This window comes from Centropristis striata, chromosome 5, assembly GCF_030273125.1.
Source record: "Centropristis striata isolate RG_2023a ecotype Rhode Island chromosome 5, C.striata_1.0, whole genome shotgun sequence".
Lineage (NCBI taxonomy): Eukaryota > Metazoa > Chordata > Actinopteri > Perciformes > Serranidae > Centropristis > Centropristis striata.
Genome location: NC_081521.1, coordinates 40,390,897 through 40,406,421, shown reverse-complemented (window position 1 = coordinate 40,406,421; position 15,525 = coordinate 40,390,897). Strand labels below are relative to the sequence as shown.

Sequence of the window (15,525 nt, the reverse complement as noted above, 5' to 3'; positions counted from 1 at the left end):
GTTTATGTTGTTGTTTATTCTTCGGTTCGAAAAGAAGAATTAATAAAATGGAAAAAAAAGGGGAAAAAACGATTTTTTTTCTCTTTTAAGATGTCTTTTCTTTACTTCAAACTGTGTCTTTGATTTGTTCTAACTCTGTGTGTTTTAACTTCTCTCTACTTCACCTTGAACCTACGACTGTGAATGAAACATGCTTTATAAATGAAACTGCCTCGCCTTGCCCATTATACACACTGAATACACAATGTCAGAAAATGGCTGCGCCTTTCATCAGTTGTGATTCAGCACTTTTTTTGAAAACAAAGACTCTTTGGCGTTTCTGACTTGAATAAAAAATGACACCTGCAGGTCCTTGCTCTCCTTTTCCCCTGGATTACTGGTGAAGTGGAAAGCTTTTGCCACAGGATTTAAGATTAAGATGGATCAGTGTCTCGATACTGACACCACACAGAGATGAAAACCTGCACAAGCCACACAGCGATTGTCGGCGTTAATAGTGTGTTTGACTTCTTTGGCTTTTTCCTGTTCTGATGCACTGGGGCTGGACCTGACAACATAAGCTTTGGCAGTAGGAGCTACTGGGCTGATCTACAGCAAATCAATACTAATGGGGTCCAAAAAAAGAACCTTTCCCGCCTGTTTCCATTTCGTTTTCCATTGCACAAATACCCATCGACTGCAGTGCAACAGTGGTAAATTGGTGTGCTGCAGAAGATTTAAAAAATGTTTTTTATCCAAACAGGATTCAAAGGATGTCCATGTTTCAGTATTTATTTACTTTTTAGGTATTAGGGCTACATGCAGGGCAAGATGCACTTCTTAAAAATGGGTACTCCCAATATCCTAAAATTACCATTGCTGGTATTTAATAAATGTACTGTGTATTGATTATTGTGCATTTAAAATAGCACTTTATATTTACTGTGCAATCTGCAATATAATTACGCACCTAACACTTTAACACTTAAGCACTCTGCACTTTAATCAACCCTTTGATATAATAAAGTAGCGTTTAACACTAGTGAAATACGTTTGGTCCCCTGACCCTTGACCCCTGACCCCTGACCCCTGGCCTGTATGTTCCATGATCCACTAGACTTTTCATTGTTCTTGCTTCTCTTTTTCTTTTCTGTTCTATTGTGTTCTCAAGGACACGTTTTCTCTCCTCCTGCTCATTCTGGCCATGAAGGCCAACTGCCAACTTGTTGTTATCGATGTTTTATTGATTTTATTGTTATTGTTATGGTATTTTGACATATTGACATCAACCTGCCAAAGGGACTAAAGATGGAAATTAGCTGTTGGCTATAATCTTGCATATTTACATGTACATGACTGTCTTTATATATTTATACGACAGGATGCAGAGTTCCTACTTCCCCTTCCTCCTAGTTTGAATCACCCTGCTGTCATATAAACCTGCCCTTCTTGGCAATTTAGCGAGGAACCAAAGCTGAATAATTCATCCCAAATCTAATTGGGGCATGGGGATCTATTTGGCTGTGGAGGAAAACAAGCATTAAAACATGAATCACCGCTGCTATATCAGGGAAAATAAAAAGCCTACTTTGCACAGAGATGAATGTGTTTTTCCAATACGTACTGTAGACTGACACCATGTTTCCAAAACACAACCAATACAAACAAACACAGATATGAGGCATGAAAAAGACTAGATAATGGACTAAAATCTATGCACTAAATCTATGCACGACACTTTGCTATGTTATTAATATTATTACTATTATTATTATTATTATATATACTGTTGCTGCCATTACTATTATTACTATATACTGTAATATACTACTATTATTATTATACTAGCCTTATTTATTATTATTATTATTATTATTACTATTATTATTATTATTATATTATTTTACTTGTAATTACTTTATTTATATTTTTCATTTTATTTTCATATTGTTTATTATCTATTATTACATATTATATTATATATATTATATACTGTACTATTATTATTATTATTATATACCGTCTAGTCACTATAGCATTGTTGCATCATATCACCAGTTTAATTATTACCATCATCTTGCCAACCATCCTACCAACTGATGTTCTTTTTTAACTTCTTAAGTGTTCTTGTTCTATTCTGTGTTTTTTTCTATTGTTGTTTTTATTTATGCTACCTCAGTATTTTATTCTATTGTATTTTATTGTACTTGAATACCGGACTGCTGTGACAACCGAATTTCCCTTCGGGGATGAATAAAGTAATCAATCTTTCTATCTATCTATCTATCTATCTATCTATCTATCTATCTATCTATCTATCTATCTATCTATCTATCTATCTATCTATCTATCTATCTATCTATCTATCTATCTATCTATCTATCTATCCATCTATCCATCCATCCATCCATCCATCCATCCATCTAATATAGTTTAGTTACGCTGTGATAATGACGGTATTTCTCATTTTGACACCTTAAAATATTTAAACATTGAGGGCATAAGCATTTTAGTAAATTAAACTGTTCAAGAGGTTTGTTGCTAAATTTGTTGCGTCAGCACGACTGTAATATTGCAAGCATATGGGTTTGCATGTACCCTTTGCCTTTTCTTAACCCATAGGAACCTATGGTGACATCTATCTTTTACTCATTAAAATCTCCATCAGTAAGGGTAGACCATAGTATAATGTTTAATCTTTGCTTGATGCCTGCAGATCCCAGCCCTGCTCAGCATGCTCAGCATGGGATCAGCACGTTCAAAGAGGACACCAGCCTATAGCTCGTTTAACATGATCTTTTAGAACAGCACATTAATATGCATCAGCATTTGATCATCACTTCAAAGTGACCAGCTCCTGTGGTTAACATTAAAGTCCTTTCTGCAATAACTGTACTTCTACTTGTTTTAGTTTCCATCCAAAATATAAAGCACATCATTGCTTAATATTACCAATGCTTCTGCCACTGCCCTTGACAAATGTACCGGCCTTAAAATCTGGGCACTCTGCCTAACTGCTCACTGAGATGTTTACTTGCATCATTCATTTGTGGGAATCAATATGGGTACTCTTGACTTGAATTAAAGATGAGAAACCAAACGAGACAGAAACCATCCACCGCTTTTGTCATTTCAAGAGTAAGTAAGACAATATACACAATAAAAAATAAATCAAGCGGTTTCATTAATGGTTGCAGGTTGGCAAATTGCCAAATTAGGTATTGCTGCAAAATCATTTTTTTCGTCCGGGTGATTCATCTGAGAGCTTTGCTAGCGGGAGCCCATGCAGAATTTTAATGTCTCATCACTTTACCTGCTTAACATTCACTCTCACATGTGGGTAATATTTGAGGAAGGTTAAGCTTATTGAACAAAACATTCTAGTTAAATACAGTTCCATGTGTGTTTTTGTAATCCTGAACATTTAGTGACTGATTAAAAGGAGCCCAAGCCTCTGGACTTTAAAGTGAGCAACGTTATGGAGAGAAGAAGAAGGCAGTTGAAGCCAGCCATTAGTCTGATAAGTAAGACAGTGGAACATCTGCTCCTGCTGTCATAAGAGTAATTTATAGCACAGTGTTCCTGGCACAAAGCAAACCTCTCAGGATGACTGTCAGATTCATCTAACGAATAAAAAAGCCAGCTGTATAACGGATGGTTTCTGTCTCTATATGTGCTTTGACCCTGGAAATGATTTGATTTTATCAACACACATTTTATGTCACTGTTAATTATTCTGCTTAAAGATGATGTGCACGACATTCAGAGCATGTCGACTGTTCAGAGCTGAGCAGGGACTGTTTCTCTTATTCTAACTCCCAACTCATCACACAAGGATCCCTGTGGACACCCCACGGTGTCTTTTCATCAGAAATGCCCTCTGGGTACTATACACTGTAAAAAATGTCTGTAGATTTTACGGTGAAAAAACTGCTAAACCATGACAGTAAAAGACCGTAAAATGATAAATGGGTTAATTCAGTTTCAGTAAAAATGAAACACCGTAAATGTATATATCAGCCAGAACAGTATTTTTTACATTTTTTTATTTTTTTTAAATAAATTACTCCACTGTAAAATACACTGGCACCATGTTTGTAGCAAAAATATACTGTATATATATATATAATATACTGTAATATATATATATATATATATATATATACAAGCCATCATTTTTGCATTTATTTTTTGTAAAAAAATACTTTTTCTCACTGTTAAATGTACTAAACACCATATCTCTAACAGAAATATACTGTAATATTTAATGGTGAAATCTTTAATTCATGCGGCATTCATACGTTTTTTTCTTGTCAATTATATGGCAGAACAGCGTTTCTTTTGATGGAAAACCTTTTTTTTTTTACAGTAAAATATGGAATAAAATGGCAATATAATTTTACCGTAATATTATAAAAAAATTGCACCGTATTTATCACGGTAAAGTTCTGGCAACCACAGCTGCTGGTTTCTTACCGTAAAAACAGTGTAGGTTTTTTTTACAGTGTAGGTGTGCCATATTGTATCATTCACGATAATGCTGGTATATTTTTTATATGATAAAAAAAATGCATATCGTGATAATGGCAACATTGTTGCTGTAGTGACGTCAAATCATTGCATTTAAAACTTACTTAAGTAAATGTACAAAATGTACTTAAAGTATCAAAAGTAAAAGTACTTGTTATGCAGAATGGCTCCACTCAGATTGTTATATACATACACTACCGGTCAAAAGTTTTAGAACACCCCAATTTTTCCAGTTTTTTATTGAAATTCAAGCAGTTCAAGTCAAATGAACAGCTTGAAAGGGTCCAAAGGTAAGTGGTGAACTGCCAGAGGTAAATAAAAAAAGGTAAGCTTAACCAAAACTGGAAAATAATGTACATTTCAGAATTATACAAGTAGGCCTTTTTCAGGTAACAAGAAATGGGTTAACAACTTAACTCTATGGAGTCTTGGGCTATTTTTCCATTTTTGAATTCTTTTCATGTCTTTGTAAGTCATTTTGTGTCTTTTTTTGTCATTTTGTGTCTTTTTTTTTAGTCATTTTGTGTCTATTGGTGTCTTTTTTGTCATTTTGTGTCTTTTTTTGGTCATTTTGTGTCTTTTTTTAGTAATTTTGTGTCTTTTTTTAGTCCTTTTGTCCAACACAAAATGTGATTTTGAATCTTTTTTTTACTTTCAAAACACTATCATGCTCGATAAAGAATTTTAAATGTTGCAAATGTGCATTAATTTCAGTAATTTCAGTTCTAAAACTTTTGACCAGTAGTGTATATTCTAAATATATTGTTGGATAATTATTTTTGATGCATTTATGTAAGCAGCAATTTACTGGTGTCAAGGTACCCGCTCATTTTAACTACTTAATATACTTTTATGTGGTTTACTTTATAAAAAAAAGTTTAATCACATTTTTTTTAATGTTAAATCTTGATGTGAAAAGTAACTAAAGCTGGCAGCTAAATGCAGTGGAGTAAAGACTACAATATTTGCCTAAAGTACCATAAATAGAAATACACAAGTAAAGTACACGTACCTTAAATTGTACTTAAGTACAGTACTTAGTTATATTCCACCACTGACATTTGCAGTGTTATTCTTATTTTTTAATACTTCCATTTTGCGAGTAAAGAGTACATTTTCTGAATTTGCCAACCGTTGAGACTTGCACTTACACACCACAATTTAGATTTATGGATATTATTTTGTTGTATGACTTATAAAGAAGAGAGAAGCTCAACACACACAGAGAAAGAGTGCGACTTAATTTACTACTCGGGAGGCCATTACTCCACTATATCCTTACATAGTAAACAGTTGTTTACTGCTATATTATATATTTTTAATATATCATTTACAGCACCTTTAACACAACAATGTCCTTTTACAAATAATGTATGTTTTTTTTGTAAATTGCTGATTCTAAAAATTGTAGGACTGTTTTCATTTAGAGGCCTTCTTGAGATGTTTAATTTTTACTATTTAGATCAGAAGAACACTGGTGCGTATAGGGAGGAACAAGTAAATGAAAAGTTGCCAAGACTTCCTTTTTAAGATGCACTGTAAAAAAATAATCTGTTAAATTTACGGTAAATTACCGGCAGCTGTGGTTGCCAGAACTTCACCGTAAAAAATACAGTGAGGGGGTTTTCTACTGTAAATTTAAATATCAGCAAAAACTAATTTAGACTGAATATTCTCGTTATTTTTAAGGTAATTGTGTCATTCATTCACACATCATGGCAAATCTCCATTAACTTTACATGAAAATGTTATATTTTTACAGCAAAACTGTGTGTTTCCTACAGTTCATGACAGTAAAAGTAAAAATTGTGCTATTCCTTGATTTACGGTAATTAAAAGTGTCTACTACGGTGATACACAATTTTTAATTTTACGCCCCATTCCTGATGCAATTTGACAGTGTTTTACTGTAATTTCCACAAACATTTTTTACAGTGTGGCTTCTGATCACAAACAATTTGCCAGATTAAGGTCTAGCACAAATGTCACAAATACAATTATTTTTGCAAGTTAGACAGTGTACAGGAGTTTGTTTGCAACATTTGTAGAATTTGACAAGTAACTGCATGTATGGCATAGACAAAATGTGCAGTAAAAAAGCATCCTAAACACTTGAATCATTAACATTTTTAACTGCCATTTTACAGAATCTAAGTGATGGTCAACATCTATAATATATTTGAATTTGGATTATTTTATCAGGCTACAAACTTGTTCATTGTTCATATGTTTATTTGATATGTTTACCCTCCAACGGGAGAAAAAGGGACGATGCAAGAGAGGTATGAAAATAAGGAGAGTAGTGGAGAAAGGTTTTATTTTACTTCTACTGTAACTTTACTTGATAATTTGTGTCAAACTATGTCTCTGCTCCGTGGTGGAGAAGTATGTGAATATTCTACTACTGTTGGAAAACATGTAAAATGTGGATGGAATGTTGATATGTGGAATCAATAAAAAAGATAATAAAAAAATAAATTAAAAAAAAGAATTTGGATTATTTTAATCGAATAAAATTTAGATTTATTAAGAGCGAGAGTGAGAGCAAGATCAAGAGAGGGTATATATATATATATAAATCTTAGATTATATGTCTTTTTTTAGTCATTTTGTGTCTTTTGGTGTCTTTTTTGGTCATTTTGTGTCTTTTGGTGTCTTTTTTGGTCATTTTGTGTCTTTTTTTAGTCCTTTAGTCCAACATAAAATGTGATTTTGAATCTTTTTTTTTACTTTCAAAACACTATCATGCTCGATAAAGAATTTTAAATGTTGCAAATGTGCATTAATTTCAGAGTACACTGAGACATTAAACTGCATAATTTTCAATTAAATTCTGGAAAAGTTGGTGTGTTCTAAAACTTTTGACCAGTAGTGTACATATATTCTAAATATATTGTTGGATAATTATTTTTGATGCATTTATGTAAGCAGCATTTTACTGGTGTCAAGGTACCCGCTCATTTTAACTACTTAATATACTTTTATGTGGTAGATTTGTGGTAGATTTATTAAGAGCGAGAGTGAGAGCAAGATCAAGAGAGGGTCTATATATATAAATCTTAGATTATATATATATATATATATATATATCATCTAAGATTTGACTTATTTAACCTGAAAAACAGATGTTGATGTCTGAGCCTTCTGCTAGATGCAATTAGTGTGAAGGACTCTTTCCTGATTTCATTGCGTGTGTCTTGGGGCCACTGGTTCTCATCACTTTGATTTGCTACAGCGACAGAAAAACAGTCTGGAAACTGCCCGTCACACAATGAGATACAGCACATAAACAAGGCATCAGGCTCAAGGTGTGCCAACATTACAGAGATATAAGGTACTCAGCAAAACCTGCTTGAAAATAAAGAGACATTTCATCTTCTCAGAGCTTGCCAACAGCTATGTTTTTATGGTTTTTGTCCAGCTTCTGTGAAAGCTGAATACAAAGCATGCAGCGTTTCCAACCAACGCGTCGGTACTTTTCTAATGCTGTCTCCTCCAGATCATTCTGAATGTAATACATGTTTCTTAATGGTATAGTTAATGATCCAAACAGTATAGTTTTGCACAGTGGCACTACATAATCTGTATAAGCTGCAGGACACTGAATGTGAAACTAAACCTGAGTAAACTAAGATTGATCTGTGCTGCTGCCATAGTGACTTACAACCACTGGGTGAAAGGTTGTATAAAAGAAGCCAAAACAAACCAAACCTCCTGAAAAAAACATGTTCAACTCCCCACTCAGTGATATTGAGCAGCCATGAAAAATAAATGCAGCACTCAGACAGAGGAAGCCCTTTAAATGAGGCATTTTAGCTGATATTCCCATGTGCATGTGTACTAGATATATCATTTTAACTACTTAACCCATTGAAGCCTGGAAAGCGTTTACGTCGTTTTGTAGTATTTGTATAAGCTCTAAAAAATACTTTTTGAATTTAATTTCTATCTGCTACAGAGGCTGAAAAATCTATTATTTAGTAGAAGAGTTCACCCTTTTTTTCCCCAGAATTTTTCCAGAATTTCCAGAAAATTAGAGGCTTATTTTAAAATCGCCCAGAGGTTTTTCAGGCCTCAATGGGTTAATATACTTTTATGTGGTTTCATTTATAAAAAAGTTTAATCACGTTTTTTTTTATGTTAAATCTTGATGTGAAAAGTAACTAAAGCTGGCAGCTAAATGCAGTGGAGTAAAGACTACAATTTTTGCCTAAAGTACCGTAAATAGAAATACACAAGCCTTTTGAATGAGGTATTTTAACTGATATTCCCATGTGCATGTGTACTAGATATATGAAGCAAAAAATGTTTAAGGACAATACCAGTCTGCGGAGCTCAGGAACACGATGAAATAACATTATATTCAATATGCTGCATAAGGCAACACTTGGTGTATCTTATCGAATACAGAGGCACAACTTCATATTCGATGGTTAAATATCGACAGTAAGAACAATCAAGTGGAAAACATTATCTTGCTCCCAGCCAGACTAACTCAATATTCTCAATTAGAATTACTTTGATGAATGACCTGGCTTTAGCTTAATCTATTATATTGTGTTCCTCTGCCAGACCAGCAGAGCTGTGTCAGTGTATTGGCACATCAGACTGGAATCCTTATTCCTTAACAAGCAGCTTCTTTTCCACGAACAACAAATGTGGAACAAGTGAATGCATAAGGCTGGCATCCATCCCACAGACATGGGTCTGATCTTATTAATATTGATCAGCCAGTTCTTTATATAAAGGGCTAGTCTGCTCGGCTGCACACATAAACAGGCTATGTGGATACTGCAAGGCAACCTGGAGTAGCCAAACTGATATCTAATATTATTGTGTGTTTTAAAGAGTGTGTTTGTGTGCGTGCATGACTAAATGCGTGTGTGCATGTTTGTGTATGTATACTTACAGATGTGTATGTGGGGGAGGGAGGGGTGGGTTTTGTCATTTTTATTATTTATTGTTTGTTTTTTCTTATTTTTTGTAAAGCACTTTGTGTTGCATTTTTATGTATGAAAAGTGCTATATAAATAAAGTTTGATTTGATTTGATTTGAAGGGCAATTTCTGGTTATTTAATTGTAGCTGTATATGTATCTTTATCAGTGTAATGGTGAACATGATGTCATCCTAAATGAAAGGTCACCTAGTCTAGTCAGTTTCCTTGTTCTGTAAAAAAACAACATAGCAGTTTACTCTAGGCATTTTTCAGAAATGCATTAGTTGAATTCACTCAGTTAAAATCAGATTCAGCTACCAAATATTGTGATGTTGTCCATTGCTTTAAAGAAGGGAGATGTGCATTTATTTCAGATTTTTTTCCAATCCTCAGGAAAGCCCAAATAGTCCATAAAGTCCATCCGGTTTCAGTTCCTATCTCTGGGTGACAACTGATAATATCTATAAATGCTATATGCAATAGGAGGCAATAGAAATCCATTAACTGAGCAAATGTGTTGGATATCCATCCACTGTAGTATCCAGCTGCAACACACACACACTGCAGCAGAAAATATGTCAGCTGTGTAAACAAGAGTATTCTTTACTTTTTTTTGACGAGATATCAGTTTCTACTTTCCTCTAAATCTGTGTACATACTCATTTGAAGCACTTACTTCGTTTCCACAGTTGACTGACAAATAAGCTTGTTTTAAGCTAGCTGTGAGAAAGATCCCCCAGGACACGGCCTGTCAGTGCAACAGCTTAAATGTCTTAATGTAAGCCCACTCTTAACGTTAATGACACAACGGTCCTTTCTCCCTGCAGGCTGAGAAATATAGCCATGCAGGTGATTTATGACCGACTAATGGAAGCCTTTACAGCAGGGGTCTCAAACTCGCGGCCCGCGGGCCAATTGCGGCCCTCAAGACGATATTTTGTGGCCCCCACCTTGATATGAAAGTTTAATGTGGAAGGTCCCTTTAATTACTTATTTTGGTAATTTTGTGTCTCTTTTTTTGGTATTTGTGTCTTTTTAAATAATTTTGTGTCTTTTTTTGGTAATTCTGTGTCTTTCTTTGGTCATTTTGTGTCTTTTTTAAATCATTTTGTGTCTTTTTTTCTAATTTTGTGGGGTTTTTTGGTCATTTTGTGTCTTTTTTAAATCATTTTGTGTCTTTTTTTGTGTCTTTTTTAAATCATTTTGTGTCTTTTTTTGTAATTTTGTGGGATTTTTTGCTCATTTTGTGGGATTATTTGCTCATTTTGTGGGATTATTTGCTCATTTTGTGTCTTTTTTTAGCCATCTTGTGTCCATTTTTCTAACTTTGTGTCTTTTTTCTAATTTTGTGGGGTTTTTTGGTCATTTTGTGTCTTTTTGGGTCATTTTGTGTCTTTTTTAAATTATTTTGCGTCTTTTTTGGTAATTCTATGTATTTTTTCATCATTTGGTGTCTTTTTGCGGCCCCCAGGTAATTTGAGTTTGAGACCCCTGCTTTACAGCATGTGCTGCGGTTAGTTACCATTACCATTCCCCATGTAAGTGCAGGGCACGTCATGTGATCTCCTATCAGTGAGCAGGGGGAAACCCCATTGATGAATGGCAAGCACTGCAGTATTCAGAGAAATACATTTGCAATTCAAAGTTCTGCAAAATCTGTGGAACATCTATTTTACACAATGGAAAAATTCCACATTACAGGGCAATACTATAAATAATTATAGTTTATTGGCCATTTTTTTGGACGCAGATGTCATAATTTAAAATATGTAAAAACACCAAATGCCACAGAAAAACACACCTTACAAAACAGACAAAATAGAGGATAATAAAAAAAACCATCTATCTTGGTGTAATGGCTTTACTGCTGAGAATCAGTGGACCGTATTTGCTTAATTATCTGCTGTGTCTTTGTGTTATCGTAACACTGGCATGCTGTACAATCAAACCACAGCAGCAGTGCCCATTCACATCTGCAGGGCGCATGATATACATGTTGTTTCAGTGCTTGTTTAACCCTTTCCTACCTACTACATGCAAGGAATCATGAGGAGAAAGAGGCTTTAAAAATGAGCAAACAAACAAAACATGGCCCATAAATGATTTAAGCTTAAATATATGATTGAGTAGAGCTTATTTTCTTACCACTCCTGAGATGGTTCATCAATTACGAAGAGAATCTTGAACTTCTTGGGTGTCGTGACTTGGGTCTGCTCCACTAGCCCTGCTGAGGCAGCTGTCTGCTTAACAACGTTGGTGATGGAGCTAAAGAAGCCCGCTCCGCTTGACTGAGATGGCTGGGGTTTCCTCTCTGGAGCAGGGGAAGTGGCTGGAGGTGTGGGCCCAGTTGTAGGAGACTTGGCCGGGGTGGTGGTGGTGGCAGGTGGAGGAGGCTGAGCGCTGTCAGGCCTCTGGAGGTCTGTCATGTAGCCATTGGGGAGGTTGGAGATGAAGGTGCTGTCCGAGAGACGCCGACGCAGGTAATTCATAGCTGCAGCTGAGAGAGAAGAAGAGTCAACAAGCACCGGGTGTGGAAAATGATTCTGCAGACGAGTCTCTGTTCCCAGTGTGCAGCTGATAATGGCTGAGCTCTTAATGCAAACTCCCAGCGAATGTATTCCCTCCCAGTTCAGCGGAGCATCCTCAGAGCTCCCCCTCACTGGCTGTGACGCGACACTCTCCCTCAGCCAATCCCCTCACCCTGCTCTCCTCAACCATTGCAAACGATGCTCTCCTTCCTCCTCTCGCTCTGTCCTCACTCCACTCTCACACACTGGTGTGCCTGCCTTCTCTACCCCTCCCCCATTTTCTGCTGCCTCACAGGCATCATGCTTTTTTGAACCACAGCATTTAAAATCGAGGGTTTCCAGTGCAACTACACGAGGGTGTAGCGGGTACTGCATCATAATTGCCCTCCTCCAGCTCCCTCTGCTCCGTGTGTTGTCTTAACCCTCTGTCCCTGCACTGCATTGCTGTATATGTGAAATGAAGCCATGAAATCTAAAATGGCTGTTTGGACTAGTGGGCAATGTTGACTGAGAGGGAAAGCGTCAGCAGCAGTCCCCTGAGACAAACAGTAAAGCCTCTCTCTTAATTGATTTATCAATCCTTATAAAGCTACTTATTTTACTTATTATAATATTCTACAAGACATGCTTCACCTCCCTGTTCTATTAGACTTAATTAGACAGCATATGTCCAGTATGGCACAGTTTATCATTATGTGTAATTACAAATTGTTAAAATAATTGATTATTTTCTATATTGGTAAATGGTTTTATGCTTGATTTCAGATTATCAATTTTCAAGGTTTCCTCATGCAATTTTTCTAACTATTCATATACACATAAAAAATCTAAATGCCTAAATTAGCACCAAATACATTTACTATCACACCTAGTATTTTTGTTCTAAAATATGTGTAAGTTTACATTAAATATGCTGAAAAGCATATATTTTAAAAAATAATCACAAATTTAGCAACAAAAAAAAATGCAAACAACTGCCACTGATTCTCCTACTTGTATTACATGAATCGGCTGTTTTGACATGTTTCAATAGGTCTATGTGCAAGAAATCTAGAATGAACTGAAGCGCTGATACCATTGAAAATCACAGTACTGGTAATAAACAGGTATTTTGAAAGTGCACAGGAAACAAGTCAATAAATCAATAAGTCACCAATAACTCACTCACCATCTTGTCATGGAGCTGCCCAGTTTGAATCTGAAACACACAAACATGGACAGTGAAGTGAAAATCATTAATATTTTTTAGCAGCTACCATAAAGCTAAAATAACTTGTTGATTGGTGCATTCATGCTATTGAAATCTGCATCACTAGTTAACTGCTGATCTTTGAATAAACCCACTGCCCAGTGCTGCACTTGGATAATAGATGATTAAATCAAATGTGCTACTAGCACATAAGCTATATAAAATAATACATTTCTAATTAACTGGTGCGTTTTAAATAAATGACCAATATTTGGTCATAGCAAGGACACATGGAGCTGAAATAGAATGAGCTATCTACAAAATATATCCTTGGATTTGTTTTATCCATTTAAATGTGTCCTAGCTATCAAATCAAATCAAATCAAAATTACTTTATTTATCCCCGAGGATATTATCTAAGATATATATATATATATATATACACACACACACATATGTATACACATATATATAAAGGAATATCTTGTATGTGTATATATATACAGAGACACACACACACACACACACACAAATTTTAAGATTGGGCAAAATGTTTCTCGCAAATGGGACAGAAGAGAAATGTGTAATAAAACAGTAAATCATCTCAAAGCTGAGCTGAATAGTATTTATTTGAATCAATGACAGTGACAAACTCCATCTCTAATTATAGCTTGTCTGTTTGCTCTTTAATAGTGTCATTCTGTTTCTCCATATTGTAATTTTACTGTCACATTGTCTTTATTCACAACATCTGGTGCATAATTATTGTATTTTTTCCTGTTGAAGTATGTGATTTTCTTTACTTAATTCAGTCTAGGATCCAATGGCAGAGGCTGTTGTATAGATTGTAAAACATGTTGAGGCAAATGATGATGTGATTTTGTGATACATAAATAATGTTAGCACAGGATAAAGTTGGAGTTCAAGCCTTCTTATGCCTGAATATCCATGGAAACAGGATCTGGGTGTCTCTCTTTAAAAAAAAAAATATTGGTCATGACAGGCAATAATAAGGAGAGTCTAAAATTGTACTTGTATATTGGCTTAAGAATATCTGCAACCTGCACTGAATGTTATTCATGGATACAAGGCTGACATCAGCTGGTGGAAGTGGTGTAGTGTAGTAGTTCTCAACCTTTTTGAGTCGCAACCCCCAATTTAACATGCATGTTGTCCGCGATCCCCGCTCACTGAACACAATCTCACACGCACAGTTCAGATCACCCAAAAGACACAAAATGACCAAAAAAAGACACAAATTGACCAAAAAAGACACGAAATGACCAATAAAAGACACAAAATTAACAAAAAATTACCAAAAAAAGGTACAAATTGACCACAAAAGGATTTAAAAAAGACATAAAATGACCAAAAAAAGACACAAAATGACCAAAAAGGCACAAATTGACCACAAAATGATAAAAAAAGACACAAAATGACCAAAAAAGACACAAAATGACTAAAAAAGACACAAATTGACTACAAAATGATAAAAAAGACACAAAATTACTATAAAAATACACAAATTGACCAAAAAAAGGAAACAAAATTACCAAAAAAAGACACAAAATTACCAAAAAAAAGACACAAAATTACCAAAAAAGACACAAATTGACCAAAAAAAGGAAATAAAATTACCAAAAAAAGACACAAAATTACCAAAAAAAAGACACAAAATTACCAAAAAAGACACAAAATTACCAAAAAGACTAAAACACATGAACACTTTAACACAGTGGAGACAGAGCTGACTTCCAAAATGATTTGGCGACCCCCAGAAATCATCTCGCGACCCCAACTGGGGTCCCAACCCCAAGGTTGAGAATGGCTGGTGTGGTGAACATTAAAACCAACCAACCCCCACTCTGCTGAAAGGATAAGTCAGATGTGTGTAGATATAAAGATCCAACAGTACAGTGATGGGAGATGGTGAAATATGCAACAAAGTCATCACAATGATCAGAGGAGAAAGGTCAAAGGTCAAACTCGAGTCACATATGTAATGACTTTAGACAAAATAAAAATTTGATTTGATTTGATTTTTTTTTATTTGATTTAAGTTTATTTCGAATATGAAAACAAATAATAATAAAATAAAAAAAGAGTCAGACAAAACATTTAACATGACAGAATACATATTCGAAAAGGAGTGAGAAGAAGTAAAACTTATAAACTCCCACCCCCTCTCCTTAAATATGACAAGTTAAAATCCTTGTCTAAACATGTCTTGTATTACATAAACATAAATATAATTTACCTATACAGCGAAATTATACATACACACACACGCCCACATTTGGATACATACCCAAACACACGCACACATACATATGAAAGGAGAAGAAACAACAACACAAGGAA

The 15,525-nt window shown here is 34.9% G+C and overlaps 1 protein-coding gene across 1 annotated transcript in view; it reads right to left on the bottom strand.

Moving 5' to 3' along the window:
* The window catches only part of syn2a (synapsin IIa), a 28,093-nt gene extending 15,980 nt beyond the window's left edge, over positions 1–12,113 (bottom strand). The window contains exon 1 of the mRNA XM_059333918.1: positions 11,593–12,113. Coding sequence (XP_059189901.1) covers positions 11,593–11,936 — 344 coding nt within the window. The 5' untranslated portion in view covers positions 11,937–12,113. The remainder of the gene's footprint in view (positions 1–11,592) is intronic.
* Between the last annotated feature and the right edge of the window lie 3,412 nt (positions 12,114–15,525).